The sequence below is a fragment of the Oxyura jamaicensis genome, chromosome 3 (assembly GCF_011077185.1).
Source record: "Oxyura jamaicensis isolate SHBP4307 breed ruddy duck chromosome 3, BPBGC_Ojam_1.0, whole genome shotgun sequence".
In the NCBI taxonomy this organism is placed as follows: Eukaryota; Metazoa; Chordata; class Aves; order Anseriformes; family Anatidae; genus Oxyura; species Oxyura jamaicensis.
In genome coordinates this window covers 49,457,531-49,472,342 of record NC_048895.1, presented here as the reverse complement: position 1 = coordinate 49,472,342, position 14,812 = coordinate 49,457,531, and the positions used below count along the sequence as shown (strand labels likewise).

Below are 14,812 nucleotides of genomic sequence, written 5' to 3'. Positions count from 1 at the left end.
ACAGCTGCTCATGCTGATCCTGAACACCTCCTTCACTGAAGCACTGAGGCTGCTGCCTCCAAGCTGAGTCAGGTGCATCATTAAGTATGTAGAATTTATCCTAACACTGTAGCAAGTAGCTTATTAAAACACAGAGAGGGAAAAACACCTCTTTTGCTTGGTGTTCAATCTTTCTTGTCTATTCCTTCCCAAGTCATTTTTGGTTCAGTTTTATGTAGTGACCAGCAAACCCAGTCCTGGGCCAAGGTCCCCCCTGAGCATGGCGCTTTGCACAGACCTTGAAGACTGTCCATCCCTAAAGCATTTGTAGTCTGTAGAACCTTAGAAACAGTGCATTTACTCACAAAGATACGTGAGGACAAACATGATGTTATGTCTAACAAACGATGAAAATAAATCCAAGTAGACTCCTGTTCTCTTTCCCATTAGGAAGACATGATTAAATTTAAAGCCAACAAATGTAAAGTACACTGAAGACATACTCCTATATTCAGACTAATGTGTGGAACTCACAGACGCCACTGAGTTTTTGTGGAAGTAAATAGCTTGGGATGCTCTCAACAAGAATCAGGTATTAACAAGCAAGCATATCATCTCTAATGTCCATACTGAGGATGAAAATTATAAGGAACGTCAGTCAGCTGGCTTGAGACAAATCAGCCAGTCAGCAAATACACTCAGGAAATGTTTTGTCACAAAGGAGAAAAAATGGAAGTGAAAGATCTTCCTTTGAATCAGAAACACTGAATATTCACCTCTGATAAAAGCACAGTCCTAGAAGACGTGGACAGTTTTCTCTCTTAACAGGTGAGCATTATGTATCAGAAATTTATTCTCAATTTACACCCACCTTAGCAGCACTGCTGACCAGACAGTTGTTCTGGATTCACAGCACCATGAAAACAGAATTCATCCCTTGGTGCTGGAGAGCTCTAACAACAAGAGCAGCGTTCCTGTATTGAATCTTGATGGGCTAACAGCACACTGCTTTCTCCAGTTTGGAGTCATGATTCTGCTTCCCTTACTTGGAAGTGCAATTTATAGAGACTTAGCTTGTGTCATTTATCTAACACATCTCAGCTTTGATCAGCATTGACAATCCTTGCCTGAAACCAAAACCCTGTCACTCACCATCTCCTCGTCACTTACAGAATATTGTAACTCATCCTCTCCCACTTCCACATTCTATTTGCCTTCTTAGCTACATCGTGTGTTTTCTTTCTCACATCTTATCACCACCTCTTCTCCTTTCTAAGCCTTTATTTTCCCTACTTTTTAATTCTGCCTGCCTCTCTCCATGATTGCAACTCTTACCACTGCTGGAGTAGCAGCTTTGCAATTACTTAAGTTTATGCTTCCCATCTAAGAAGTTTTCCAAAAACACTACACTGGCAAACAGAAAAAAGAAGCCAGTCTTATTTCAACAGAGCTCCAGAGATACTTTATTGTGCTCTGTCATCCTCTACTTCTGTTCTCATGCTTATCAGAGAACTGGTGTCAAGCGTCTTGTGAAGGCTTTAAACTCTCCATTCCCTTTCTGGGTTCATTTAACATACATTGTAATCACACTGCTGAGACAAATTCATTTGAAATGCATGCAGATTAACGCATCTAATTTTGTATTCTAGGTGTTCTAGCCTTGGCATTGGCCTTAGCAGTGTACTTTCAATAACATGCAGTATCTCATTTGTTTGCTTACATTATAATACCTCTGAGTGAGTCCTCACATTTACTCAGTTTGCAGCTCTGAAAATGATCAACTCCCAGCCTGCAAAATCAGAACAACTGTCTAGTCTTCCCCTTTATACCATTGCCTATCCTCAAAAATTATTTTAAAACGTTATGATAATGTGTGAGACCAGTCACCCATATAGCATTTCAGGTCTGTAAAGGCAATAGTGCTTAAAATGGTAAAGGCTTCGTGCTATATTTTTCTCATGGCAATAGTGATACAAGGTCCCATCAAGAACAGCTGGAAAAGACAAAAGGTGTCAATCTTACATAGCTCCATAGTTACTTGTTGTTTGGTTGTTTTTTTTTTTTTTTTTTTTGAGGGGCAGGGGGGAGGGAGAGGTCTTTTCTTTTTTGCAAAGAATATAAAGCAATAGAGAGGTAGAGTAAAAGTGCCTATTCAGAGATTTATTAGGGGAAAAGCAGAGAAAATTTAGAGATTTCCCATAAGAAATAGCAGTTTACAATGATTCAGCCTGCTGTGAGAAATCAGCTGAAACTGTAACCAGAGTCACATACAGGTTGTTAAGCCTGCATACAGAGTACTTAAATCTGACCTATTATGCAGGTTTCCTAATCCTCATGTTAACATGAAAGAGATGATATTCAGCCTCTTCCTTGTGATGCCTTCATCAGAAATAAAATAATAAATAATTCTTTTTTTCTTTTCTTTAAAGTAGAAAAAGAACACATTCCATTTCTACCAAACTAAACAACAGTAGTTTTTTGGTTGGTTAGTTGTGTTTGGTTTTTTTTGTTTGTTGTTGTTTTTTTTTTTTCCTAGCTAAATTGGACTTGTATTGAATCCCTGCAGTCTTTTAGGCAAAGAAGTACAGGGGAAAAACTTAAACTTACTCCCCACAGCACTAATAAATACAGCCAAATCACCAGCATGGAAAATAACTGCATGAGCCCTAGGTACCAAAGCTTACCCACAAATAGCTCATAGTGAATAATGCATACAGCTTAAAGCCAGTTGAAATAAGTGCCAGGTCAGTTATCAGGCAGCAGTGAATTTGCAAGGCTTTGAACCAAAGTTATTTCTTCTTTTTTCCCCTCCCTCTCTGAGGTACAAATAACTGAACTAAGATGCAGAGAATAATGACTGAAGTGAGGTGTGGGCAAGAGTTGGCCACTCAGTGGAACTGGAGTGTTTCGCTCCTACATCAAAACAGACTGGTGGTGCTGAAGAGGCAATAGTAACATGAAAGAGCCAGCTTTCACTCTGAAGTGAGTTCTTGACATCATTTTGGGTCCTAAAGCATTACCATATCACAGAAATTGAAGGAATTTGTCTTGGCTGAAAATTTCAGCAGAAAAACAAGAGACCAAGGATCTATCACTGTGAGCCAGTTGCCTTGATTCCAGTTTAATTTCAGCTTTAAAATCACTATGTTTCTGTCAGCCAGATTACAACATGTGAATGATCTGAAACTTCCAGTTTGTATGTTCATACCGATGAGTTATGGCTAGACTGAATTCACAGGCATTCAGCTTCTCTGAGTGCTGAATGTTGGGCATGTTTTCCAGCCTTAGAAAGGTACCAAGGTTTGTCCTGCAAGACCATTAGGCTGAGACGTTCATAAAAACAAAACAAAAATTAAAAAAAAAAATCAAGAAATAGGTGGTCTTTCCCCACAGCATTGTAACCTGCTCTTTATTCTGCCTTCTCTGTAAGAAATATTTCAACTTGAGCACTGAAACAAATTTGAAAGTACATTGCAGAAATTCCACAGGTCACTGCATTAGGATCTTGGTTTAACTGTTGCAAGTAGAAATATAACTGCTTAGTTTCCTGAGCATTTATAAGGAATTCCAGTCTTACAGAGGCACACCTGAAAAACATCTGGCCTCTTGCAAATTATGCAAAGATCCTTGATGTAACATCATTCTGTATCATTCATTGACATAGAAGTACAAAATATTCTTCCAGGTGAGCAGCTACTGGTTTCTACAGCTGCCTGGTAAAACATGTATTATCTAATAAATAAACCATCAACAACACAGAGCACAAAGTATTAACTCAATGATTCTAATGTCCATACTAATTCATATACAAAATGCAGACACTGAGCTGTTGCACTTTTTCAGCACTGGAAGACTTTGCAGAAAATGTAAAGGTAAATATATTTACTGCCAAGGATGTTCTTTCTTGGCATTTTGTTACTAGCACAGATAACTCTCCCGGCAGAATCCATCACAAAACTATCTGCAACCACTAAATCAGGTCTTAGCTTTCCTTTGCTAAGCAAGAAACATGAAGTGCTATAGAATCATCTAAGTTTTTACCAGAAATCTGGAAACAAGAGTTTTTTCCCCAGAAGTTTTACCATTGTCAATTTTAAGCTTTGTATTTTGTGCCACACTTCAAGGTACTTAATTGTCTGCGAAGTAAACCTCAACCTTATACTTATCTCAGTATCATTATCACCAAGCAACAGCCATGTTTTCTTTACTTTAAGCTTTTGAACCACTTCTAGTTTTCTCCCTCAGACTATGGCCTCCCCCTCTACCCCTCCCCCCCCCCCCCAAAAAAAAGACAAAAAAAAACAGCACATTGCATTCCAGTGGTTTGGATTACATGCATTTTGTTATGCTGGATTACTACCAGTTTTCTTAATACCACATTTCCAGTCATGGCAAGTTGGCAGAAAGTATTAGTATCAGCAACACACTGTTATATCTACTATTTTTGCCAGATTTACAAGGTCCCAACCAATCCTAGACAAGCTGGGCATGCACAAGGCATTTTTTCCCTATTGCCAACATAACATTAGCCATTACTTACTTCTTGTAATCACTTACATATTTAAAAAAGAGATAATCATATTTTAGGGGGAAACGGATTTAAAAATATTGGCCCTGCAAAACATTTCAGCTCCTCTGGGAAAGGTAGACCCTTCTCACTGATTTTTCATAAACCTGGGGAAGCCCCTGCAGTAAATGAAGATGATGCACTGGAGTACAGCATATTTCTTTCAGCTAGTCTAGCTTTAAAGAACAGTAACACACTCAGATGGTCATCTTTATGAAAAACTTCCCAATCTAGCAGCAGTATATTCTCAGACACTTTGTAGGTAGTGCGTGAATCACTAGCACCAGAAACTCATCTGGGGGGGAAGAGCCATGGAGTCTTTTTAGCTAGATATAGAAAGTGATACTGATGATACTTCATGATGTTTATGATATTTGTGATGTTAGAATCGAATAAAAGAAAAAGAACTGCCTGTCATTACCTTGCTGGCAGTGCAGACCATGTCATCTGTGGAGGGTTAGCCTTGGCTAGCAGCTAAATGCCCACCCACAGCCATTTGTCAGCTCCCCCTTCTCATCAACACTGGGGTAGAAAACAGAATAAAAAAAATCTCGTGGGTCAAGATAAAGATAGGGAGACTAGTTAACTGTTACCACCACAGGCAAAACATACTAAACTTGGAGCAAATTAAATCAATTTTTTACCAATTAAAACCATATTTGGATAATGAGAAAAAAAAAATAAAAGGGAACTTTCCTCAATGGTGGTCTACTTCCATCACTAATTTATATGATGACCTATGAGGGGATACTCTGCCATCACACTCGACAAGAACTACCTCCAGAAGTTGTGGATTGTTGCCTCTCTTCCTTTTTTTTTTTCCTCCATCCCCCCTTTCCATAGCGAGGGATCTCAGTTTACCTTTTAATTTCTGATTGTCATCCCCAGTATCCCAACAGCAGAGCAGCCAAGCAGCAATCCATTCACCTGGCTAGCAAATATGACCTTTAAGCTTATATCAAAGTTTACTCAGGGTCACTCATTTGTTTTTTGACTGTTAAGTGATTTCTGTCATTTCCTCCTCCCATTTTCTTGCCAAAGGATCAGCTTCCTAATCAGACCCTTCCTCCTTTTCCCTCACTAATGGATTGTATGCACCTGTCAATCTCTGCTTCCAATTTTTTCTTTTTGACTCCTAGAATGATCATTGTAGATAGGGTTTGTGTCCCTGTCTTAACCTGAGGCATCCTCAGATCCTGAGGCCCTTCTTCCCTTGCTCCTGTGATGAAGCTGGAAGGAGGCTCAATAATCACAAGCGAAGCCCCAAATCAGTGCTATGAATTGGTAGGTCCCAATGGGGTAGACAAGTCATCTTTCTGTCAAATGGATCTCCATTTCAATGGGATTACATGTCTCTTCAGCCATAAAATTGTAGGCTATCAAATGTGATAACTGCCCTGCACACCTGCTTAAATCTACCCATACACCTTGTCACCCAAGGACTGTCCTCCTAAGGGCACATTTCTCTGTTGCCTCACCAACAAGTTGTTCACTCTTATATCAGGTTGACATAATCAGGTTCCACAATCCCAATGAAAAGCCAACAAATGTAAGATAATGGGACCAAACAGCATTTGTAGAGTTCTACAAAAACCTCCAAAGCCCATGCAACAAAGCTAGTTACACCAATGCCAGAGGCAAGAATGGAGGTGTAATCCCTCATTCTCTCCACAAGATAGCTCACCCAGCAAAAGAACATGATCCATGCCTGGGCCATGTGCCAGCACAAGTGCATGGCCATTGTTTTTATCAACATGTTCACAGGCACAACAAAATAGAGTGATAAGCAGCACAGAGAACAGCAAAAGCCAAAAGTAGCCACTAGCCTCTACACTGTAATATACAGTAAAGCAAACAAGATCCATGACCAGCACAAAATCCTGCCAATTAACAACCCCAACAGCTACAGCACACAATCAGATCAAAGCTGTCATTATCTCACGCCACACATTAGGCACCAAAAATGACTATGGTGGGTTGACCCTGGCCAACAGCCAAACACCCAGCCAATCTAAATCTCCTCTCCCACAAGACAGAGGGAAAATAGAAACTTGTGTATCAAAATAATTAGAGTTTAAGAAGGCAAGTAAAATCTGAGTGTAAGCAAAGTGAAAAGAGGAATTAATTCCCCTTCACAGACAGGCAGATGTCCAGTCACTTGCTGAAGAGCAGAGCATCAGCACGTATCAAAATTGCTTCAGAAGACAAGCATCATGACCACAAACGTCCCCCCTACATTCTCTTTTCACTGAGCTTGTACTGCTGAACAAGCAGTACATCATAAAGAACAGAATATTCCTTTGGTTGGTTTGGGCCAGCTGCATCCCCTCCCAGCACCTTGCCCATCCCCAGCCTGCTACCTGAGAGGGCTTGGGAGAAAGAGAGAAAACCTTGATGCTGTGCAAACACTGCTCAAGAATCAAAACACGTGTGTTATCCACACTGTTTTAGCCACAAATGAAAGCACAGCACCATACAGGCTGCTATGAAGTTAACACCCTCCCCACCAGACCCACCTACATCATTTCATTATATTCCCCAAAGCTGTCAAGGGGCTGATGAACAAGAGTGGTGACAGAATTGAGCCCTCAGGATGCTTGTGGGAAGGAGAACCTGCCCATTGTGCCCACTGGGAAGAAATAAGTGAAACCAGCTTAAAAAATCTCTTAAATCCTACCAGGGCATGCTGCCATGTCAACAGGACTTTGTTATCAATCACAGAAATTTAATAATAAGCCAGTATTACCCAGGCTGTCTTTGATCTGGCCAGCACCAAAAGCAATTCATTCATAAGTTTTGCACTGGTGTTTTGCCTTGCAAAGTAAAATTGAACTGGGTCCAGCATATCAATTGGTGAGATCTGCTAAATTACATTTTCTTGAAGATGCATTCACTTCCCCAAGAAACCAGAAAAGTTTTGGTTGTTTCTGAATGTCTCCATATTTAATGAAATACAGAGGCCAAACTTCAAAGACTTAGTTGTTAGAGTCTCCATTTCTGTGTCCTAACAGATTTTCCTTGGTCACTGGTGTCATATGTGACCATAAAATTTTCTCCCCTGTTGAACTTGAAAACCTCAGCAACATTTCAGAAAGTGCGAAGTTAAATGCCAGAAACACCGTTACTAATACTGGCTTGTGAAGGGAGGGCAGTCAAGGAAAATTTCATCACACCATCCACCTTGAAAGCTTTGTCACCCTATGCTAAAAGAGCTTTGTTAAGTAGATAAAGAACTCACTTGTCCCTCTGAAAATGCACTAAGTTCACAGCAGAGATGCCAACCATATCTTCACTGCCAAGTGTTTAAATTTTCATAAGACATCACCCTACCAGCACTTAAAATTCATGGTTCTACAACAGCCTATAGAGCAATACAAAAGAATACCATAAAACATTGGAAAGCCTATGGAAACAAAGCAATATTCCATTACTTGGTGTTATATTGAAACTGCAGGTACACTAACGTATCTCTTCCTTCCTAAAACGCTTCACACATTTACACAAACTATTTTGTGTAGGAGTTTAAGAAATTTTGAAATTACAAAAGAGCATTTTCATTTCCAACTGTTTATCTAACATGACAATTCTCCATCGATCTCAGAGTAACTGTTGAACTCTGGGATTTTGATTGCATCTTTCATTTGCTTTGCATTACTCACAGATGCTGGCAAGTCAGTTATATGCTTTGACTTGATGCATCATTTCAGAGGATGTACGGGAGATTCATCCATATTGAAAGATTCTCACAAGGCCTAATTTATGCTTATTAAGTAATATAAAAACCCAGTGGTCTATGTAAACATAATTAGAAACATAATGTTGAGCATCTTTCTATATAGTCCTTTCATATAAAAACTAATTTCTGTTAAAATAGCTATCACCTGAATTTTCCTTAAGAGAGCAGCTTAATTTCTTAATAGAATGTTTGCCTTTGGTTACAGCAATACTATTGCAATCACTGTTTTTAAATAAAGCCATTTGATTTTTTTCTTCCTTTCCCATATATTATCAGCCTGTTGTTTTTTCAGCTTTCTGGTCCTTAATTTTATAACTGAAGAGTTTTCTTACTGGATTCTTCACTACATTTGGACACTGTATTAGTTCCAGAATCATCTGCTATTCTCCCTCAGGTGGAATTATAACCCCTTCTCCTGTCATGTCTTACCCTTGCTTCCTTCCAGATTCAGAAATAGGTATTCCCTTTCTTCTCACTAATACAACAGACTCCCACTGCCAGTTGCAAAATAGACTGAACTTCTGCTCAGATCTTCAATTAGATGCTTGCTTAGATACAGTACAAATAGGCTCCTAACTCCATGCCTGAGAATAGTTAGCCCATCCTGGAAAATTCCCCAGTATCTGACAACCCAGTCCCAGTTCAGTGTAACTCCCTATAATTCCCAATGTATCATTCTCAATTTAAACTAAAGTCAAATTTAGTTCTCAGCTCTCTTTCTGATACCTTGAATTTAGTTGAGCTTGTCAATGCCTGACTGCTTTCACCAATAGCAATACTGAAGATATAGCAGGAAGAGCACTATTTAGCCAGGTGTCCTTTTGTAAAGGCTTCCTCTTTACAGTGAGTCAGAGTAGATTATGGAGTTGATACAGCGTAGCTGATAATGAACCTGTGGGTAAATTAAAGGCTTTGTTTAGCTCACTATTGCAAAAAGTCTTGATTTCACATTCAGTCCCATTTCCCTCAATAAAAAGAATGCTCTTAAAAGGCCTTTGGTTTTTTGCTTAGCTGGGTACTTGAGTGAGAATGACTAAACAGCATGTCAGAGCAATGTTAATACATGCCTCAGTTCCTGTTTGTATACAGATGACCAAATTCATAGCACTGCAGTTTCACTGCAACTTGTGAATAAGTTTGCTAGATTTGCCATTTTTTAAAATGTCTTAATCAGAACAATTCAAAGAAAATGTCTTTTCTTTTAGTTCTGCAAGCGCTTATCAAACATGTGCAAGCCCTATAATATTTTTTAATTGAACCATCTGTTGAGCATAATCCAGACTGTGCACATCCAGTCTGTTTTACAATCAGATCACCTAAAAAGGCAGATCTGACCCAGTCCTAAAAATGGTTCTCCCATACTCTATTACCAGCATAAAATAAGACTATGTTGAAGCCTAGCTGAAAAACGTATTGTGATTTCCAAAGGAATTATATTATTAACATTTAATAGTTGAGAGGTTCTTACAAAGTTTGGAGCAATGCTGTTGGGCAGATTCTAAGACAAACTATTGAACCAGATTATCAATGTTTTGTTAAGGCTTTTAGTCAAATTCTGAAGCTAAAATGTTTTATATATTATCCATAAATAAGGGGATCAAGTAAATGGCCTAATAAGAAACTGATTTTTGTACTACCATCATACCAAGTTTTGGTGCTTAAAGTAAGAGATTTATTTCCTTTGGCTCTTTGTATGGCCAGAGTCAGAGAAAGCACCAAAATCAGGTGAACAATAAGACACCCCTACAAAGAAACAACACATGAATACAGTACACTGCCTAAAGCTGCCAGGGTATTTACAGAATGACCAGGGATGCTGTGATCCAGACTAATTTTATTATAGTCAGGTTCTTCAATTCACTGAAACACACTGAAAGGTTCCACTATTCCTTGTGTATTATTCAATGCATATTGAATGATGCAGATGAAAAGCACATGCACAAATCTAAAACAGAATATCATTTTCCATACTACTTTCAATTTAATGCTGAAAGCTTTCCAAATGTTCTGCATCTTGTCTACACACACTTCTAGAGACACAATTAATGCTTCAAATAGATTGGAATCATTGTTCTTTTTTTGTTATATTTTTTGAAAGGTTAGCTATCTGATTTATGGGAATCATAATTGTGATTTTTGAGGAGTGATGCAAGAAAAGAACAATATTATAGTACAGGGCTAAAGGACAACATCGCAGCCACAAGAGTGACAGACAAAAAATTCAGGGATAGAAAGGGACAAAAAAGGTTGATAGATCAGAATGACAACAGAATAATAAGAAAACAGAAGCTAAGTAGGTAAGACTGTCAAAGACCTTGAAGGAATGGTGTTTAAACAATAGATAAGAGGGAAAAAAAGAGTGAATAGAAGGATTAAAAAAAGACATTATCAATCTAACAGACAAGACACAAAATGTCAACTCTCATCATCAGAGCAAGATTCACTGAAATGGAAAACCAGACATAAAGACACTGCAAAAATCAAGGTGAAAGTCAGAGAATCCTCAAAATAAGAATTATCACAAAAATAGGAATGTGGATACATCACATATGATAGAAATAAAATGAACGTATTCCAGTGGATATCTAATAAAGAACTGATTCTAGAGGAAATAAGTGAGTCTTTGCCTGTTCAATACACACCAGCACTGTTCAGTAATTTAGGTGCAAACATATATACTGACTTGGCCATCAGCAAGATTGATATTTTAAAAAATAAACAAATCCTTGTAATCTTAATGCCCTAGCTCTCAACAGCAAAGCTCAGAATAAAGTATACAATTGCAAATGCCAGTTTGTAACCATAAGGCTGTGAAAAACTTCAAGTAATCAAAAGCATTTGAAAATTGATGTTTTCAAATTAGCAGAGTATAGCCAGTATCTGCTTAGTAAAACCACATTAAATGCTATCATGTATCACATTTCCAGCTCACATTCTGAAATCAGAATTCTTCATCCCATATTTTGCTTCTAAAATCTGCATATGAAACATTTCTCCAGAGTGCGTGGAAGCATAAAAACACTAATGTCTTATGTCTGTAAAAAACAGATAATAATTAACATTTACTTCAGCAAAAGTTAACACCACCAATTAAGTTGCCATGCATCTTCATATCCTTTTCCCAAGATCTGCTCTACCATCTTGCCACTTCTTTTCATTCATTAGAAAAGAAAATACTAAGACTATAAGTAGCCTGAATTGCACAGTTCTGAAACAAAGGACTGCCTGCAGGATAAGATGGAGAAGAGCTGCGGTGAAATTCACTCAAAGCCTTACCTCCCAATTAGCAGAAATTCCCCAAGCACTCCCAGGCGTCTCATGGCGATGAGGATCCCCCTCACCGTCATTCCCTCACAGAAGCAAACCACCACTCTAGCCTTGGGTAACCTTTCTCTTAGCTTGCGGAGCAGGCGGTCAAAGCTCTTTTCCCCAGCGTTGCTGTAGATTTTGTCAGAATGAGCAATGCAGAGGCCCTCTTGGGCAGCCAGCTCTTTGAAGGCTTCCATTCCACTTTCCCCATAATTTCCTGTTTTAAAAGAAAAAGAAAAAAAGGTATTATATCATGCATTTACCCAATTAAGGCTGGGGAATCAACTAGAAAAAGCAAAGGAGATCCTCCAAAGTGAACATACTCAGCGTTCAGTGGAACAATGAGATACCTGAGGATCAGTAGGTCTTCAGTGACCTGGAGACTGCATGTTTCTTTTCTTATATTGATTTACCAGTGGATATTAAAGACAAATAAGGTGTAGAAAGGTAGAAAGGGGGACAAAAGAGAGCTGAGACAATAAATTCAAAGCTGTATTAGCATTTTCTAGTTGTTCTATTGCAGGAAACCAGTCACGATAAAGAGAAAAAAATGAAATGATTTCATTCTAAACTGTTCTGTACCACATGGTACCTGATCTGGTAACATTTTAAAAGCCACTTGCACTAATCTGACTGACCAGTGTTCACAACAGTTAAAATTTCGGCCTGATGTTTCTCTTGTAATAGGAGATCATCTGTAAGGACTTCCAAAACAGCTCTTTCTAATACAGAAAGATTTTGACTTTGTGGTTCAGATAGTATCAAAGATGATTCTAAAATTCCTTTTATTTTTTTCTATTCATATATTTTTGAATCCCTAAACCAGCTTTGTAAAACTCAAACTGCCTTCAGCTCCAGCAACAGGTGAAATCTCAGATTTTCTTTGAATATTTTATGCCTGCCATGAGCACAGGATTTATGATGAACACCAATCAGACAAGAGGAGCAGATGGATTACAATAAATTGTCTATTAACAGTAATAAGAGATCATTCAAAAAGAGAAGCCAAATTTTTTTGCTATCCACATTTGTAACATTTTCTCAGTTTTCTTGAGGGAGTAACATCAAATAGTTCAATACTTCTAGCCACAGACCTTTCCAAACCTGTGGTAACTGAGGAGATGCAACAGCCCTCTTTGCAAAGATAGCTTCAAATAGCAAATTGCAATGAGAAGGACTTCCGAATCAGCCTAAATTCATTCACCAGAAAAAACATACAACAACCCAAAATGCACAGCTACAGGACAGAAAATTCAGCAAGAGATAGATCAGGCATTCTGTATAAATCAAACAAAAATAAGTACAGTTTTTCCAGAAATGTGGATTCTTTGCAGCAGATCCATCAAACTGTGCAGTTTCATACAGTCATAATTGTGCTAGGATATAGCCAAACCTTCCATGTCTAGTTTCAATCACAAAACTCAAGTTCCAAAGCCTTTTGCACCGAGCTGCCCTAGTTCCTCACAAATTTGCAGCACAGCGGCATGGCCTCTTTTCCAATCTGTGACTTGATGACAGATACAGCAAGCAAGTCTGTCTGCTCTGCTGTCGGTGAGACAGACATACTCCAGAACAGGAGCAAGGCCACAGCCCTGCATGGCTGTGGGGAGAGGAGAGGAAGGGCTGTGCCTGGTGGGAACGCACCAGCAAGCAGCTCCACACTGCTCAGCCCTGTCCCGTGCCCCTGTACCTGGGGAAACACCATTGCCTCTCGCAGGGGTTGTCACACTGAGATGCATGCTCAGAGGAGACACTGTCGAGATACTTCTGTATATTTATAGGACATAACCCACCGTCACCAAGGGATTTACTGCAGGACTTGAGGCTGGTCAGTTTGAGCTACAATGGTTTTCTGACCAGTCTCAGCCTGCAGACTGCAGCAGGACAGCCTTGCTGTTGACTTGCACTAGCAAGCACGTTGCACTTTGGGAAGAAATTGGAATATACTGCCCCATTTCATGCAGAACTTCATGCAACAGGTAAACTCATTTGAAGTCAATGGGATTATTCCTGAAGTAAAATCTTACTTAAGCTGAACCACTCGAGTAAACTGAATATTCTTAGATATTTAGGTAATGTGTATTACAAAATGATTATAATAGGTTTCCTACCTAAATTGATAATGCCCTAAATGTAAAGGTAGGATGGGATTTTCTTATACATCAGTACAACACAAACTCTGTTCTAACCGAAGCTAATGATTTCAACAAATACAAAATTAAAACCACTTGGAATGCTTTTTCCCAGCTTTAATTTGATGGAATAACAGTCATCTCAAACACACAGCCACACCTGCACTAACACTAAAACAGCCTACAAAACTTAGGCTAATAGGAAGTAGTGTTGCCTATAAATTCAATAAAGGCAATTAAGAGCCTAGAAGGTATAAAAGCTCATTAAGATCAAGAACCATGCAGACACAAGATCAAATAAGCAAAAACAATGCAGAAAAACTGAGGCTGGAAATAAGAACTTTCTAACCTTTCTATGAAGTTGTGAACAGCTTTCCAATAGCAGTACAAGGAAAGAAAATCTTATTTTAGAATGGAGCTGGTAAGCTCACAAGAGCATTACATAATGTAGATGTCTGCAACAGACGGAGATGAAACTTGATGAACCAGGTCCTTTTGAAGCCTGTTTCCTGCACTCCCCGAGCAAGACAGCACACTGCACACCTATCTCCTCCAGGGGAAATGACCAGGAAGAAAATGAACATGTGGCAGATGTTAGACGCATTGTTCTGTGCACTCAGCTACCAGGGTAAGCACACTGTAAGAGTATATACAAAATAGAAAGCACTAATTAATTCTGTGCAGCAGCCAAGAATATATCCATCTGTACCAGCTTGCTGGGTACATCAATTTCAATCAACACATGCAACAGCTGAGAAGGGAAATGTGTAATGAAAGAAATCTGCACAAGATGGCAGTCGGTGAAGAGTTACAACAGGATCAACAATTACAACGCCACCATGGACTGAGGGTCATTTTTCCTTTGAAAGAGCAATCGAAAATCCAATCTCACTCATAACTTCTTTTTTGTTACTAGAATAAACTGGGAAATGACAAAGTATTTATTATCTTGAGGTCACAAACAACCGAGTTTCCTTCTGAACTGTACCCAAATGCTAGCGGAGCCAAGAATATATTTTAAGTCCCGCGGTACCTTGATATATATATATATATATATATATATATATATATATATATATATAAAGATTT

At 38.8% G+C, this 14,812-nt stretch overlaps 1 protein-coding gene across 8 annotated transcripts in view; it reads right to left on the bottom strand.

Moving 5' to 3' along the window:
• Nucleotides 1-14,812, bottom strand: part of GRM1 (glutamate metabotropic receptor 1) — a 191,486-nt gene that overhangs the window by 138,883 nt on the left and 37,791 nt on the right. For all 8 annotated transcript variants that reach the window (XM_035321825.1, XM_035321824.1, XM_035321823.1 and 5 more), the window contains exon 3: nucleotides 11,559-11,808. In XM_035321825.1, coding sequence (XP_035177716.1) covers nucleotides 11,559-11,808 — 250 coding nt within the window. The remainder of the gene's footprint in view (nucleotides 1-11,558; nucleotides 11,809-14,812) is intronic.